This window comes from Entelurus aequoreus, linkage group LG17 (assembly GCF_033978785.1).
Source record: "Entelurus aequoreus isolate RoL-2023_Sb linkage group LG17, RoL_Eaeq_v1.1, whole genome shotgun sequence".
NCBI classification, from domain to species: domain Eukaryota; kingdom Metazoa; phylum Chordata; class Actinopteri; order Syngnathiformes; family Syngnathidae; genus Entelurus; species Entelurus aequoreus.
Window position 1 is genome coordinate 33,741,301 of NC_084747.1, and position 1,915 is coordinate 33,743,215.

Here is a 1,915-nt window from a genome sequence, read left to right on the forward strand (position 1 = left end):
ACAGAAAATAAGCAAATATCACTCTTATTTGAGATATTTAATCTTACTTAGATTTCAGTTTTTGCAGTGCACATACAATTTTTTTTTTTTTTTTTACAAGGCCCCGCCTTCTGAAATACATCTCCTATTGAGAAGTCCCAGATCCTTGTGCTGAGCTCAGCCAACTACAAGGATCTGGCGAGAGTCAGGTTAGTGGAACAGACCCTTTGGACTTGAATGAAAAACTGAACGAGTCCGTCGCCGTGCAGGTGTTGTTACGCGGCCGTCTTACATCAAGTGGAAATGTGGGGCAAGGAGTGTCGACATGAACGGACTCCACTGTAATAAGTGATTGGCTCTGGGCTAGAGCCTTGAGGGACACTATCATGAATTAGAACACATAATATTGTGAGAGTTTTCTACTGTCCGCACACCAATTTCAAGACCATATGTCATCGTTTACAACATCGCAGTCAAACATAATAAAGACCACACAGCGTTACGTTCTGTGAAAGAATAATCATGTTTATTGTTCATTGTCATCACATTTCTTCTTGAACAGAAATAAAGCGGTCACTTTCAGTGCTACTTTCTTCAATAAGACTCCTTCAGTATGTGAATGTACCGGTAACTACAAATAAAACAGATAAAGACAATTTTGAGTGACATCGATTCATAAGGAGTAGAAAAGTCATCAATTGCGAGGGAAATTTGGATAGCAATCTAAGCATTTATGGAACATATCATTAAAGAAGGAACAAACTCCGGAAAAGGGCAGTTTTCGCAGTGAAATTGTACAGCTCGGGCATGGTTCTGCCCAGAGAGAATGAATGCAGAGTCATGCTGTGCAGCTCATTATTGCAAAGCAGCTATAAAGCCATCCTAATCAGCAGGATGTCCTCTGATTTTTCAACAATTTTGCGTCGTCACCAGCAGTTTCTTAAAAACAACTAATAAAAATCTTTAAAAACAAGAAAAAAAAATAAAGCCTTGTATAAGCTGGAAAGCATTAGTTGTTCTCCTTCGTTGCTGTAGTGGTCTAGGAAAAAAGGAAACAACAGTTAGGTGATGAAAACAACTATTATAAATTATAATTGCAGAATAAATCATCTTTTAAAATAACACTTTGAGAAAGCAAGGTGTGTTCATTATGTACTGCCTTGTTTCGCCGCTATCTTATCTTGTCTGTTTGGTGTTGCAATCTAAGCACTAACTCCATAATGTTGTGGTCGTATATTCTTTAACAGCTTGTGGATTTAAGATAGAGCTGTTGTCGCTGTGTCTCATAGTGGACGGCCATTGAACATTTTTTTATTTTATTTTAAATATCTTACGAGCGCATAATTTTTAGCCTTCAAGCAACACTCCTGTGGGAATGCCATTTAAAATATAAATGGGTTTAATGAATAGGGTGCAGCTTAAACGCTGTTAAAGCCGTGTTCTATAAAAAGGCTCCTCATAAAAATGCCGGTTTCCTGCAACTTGAGGAAACAATTTAGAGAGAGCGGTACAGGAGGTTGACCGGTGAAATACTTAAACAAGTGCAAGTTTGTGTGGCTTTAATTTATTTAAAAAGGAAGATCAATAGTCAAACCAAGAAAAATATAGCAAAAATTGCAAGATATCTTATTATGGAATACAAAATAAGTCTATTTTATTTGAATATATTAATTCAATGTGCTTATTTGTTTCCATTTTATTTCTTGCCAGCATTTGTCTTTGCTTATAAGGTGGGAATCCACTGTTCATAACATATCCAGGCAATATAATTATAAAAAAATATTTTCATCAATGTTTGATTATAGCAATTTAGGTCATGATATATTGAGTCCTGTAGGTTACATTGAGATAATGACATATATTACATTAACAATATATCAATGCAATATAAATATTAAAACATATACAATTTATTTGTTGTATTATTGGCATTTTA

General features: G+C 35.2%; 1 protein-coding gene across 1 annotated transcript in view; it reads right to left on the minus strand.

Moving 5' to 3' along the window:
• Nucleotides 1-483: 483 nt before the first annotated feature.
• Nucleotides 484-1,915, minus strand: part of LOC133632818 (cysteine dioxygenase type 1-like) — a 9,571-nt gene continuing 8,139 nt past the window's right edge. The window contains exon 5 of the mRNA XM_062025520.1: nt 484-1,018. Coding sequence (XP_061881504.1) covers nt 989-1,018 — 30 coding nt within the window. The 3' untranslated portion in view covers nt 484-988. The remainder of the gene's footprint in view (nt 1,019-1,915) is intronic.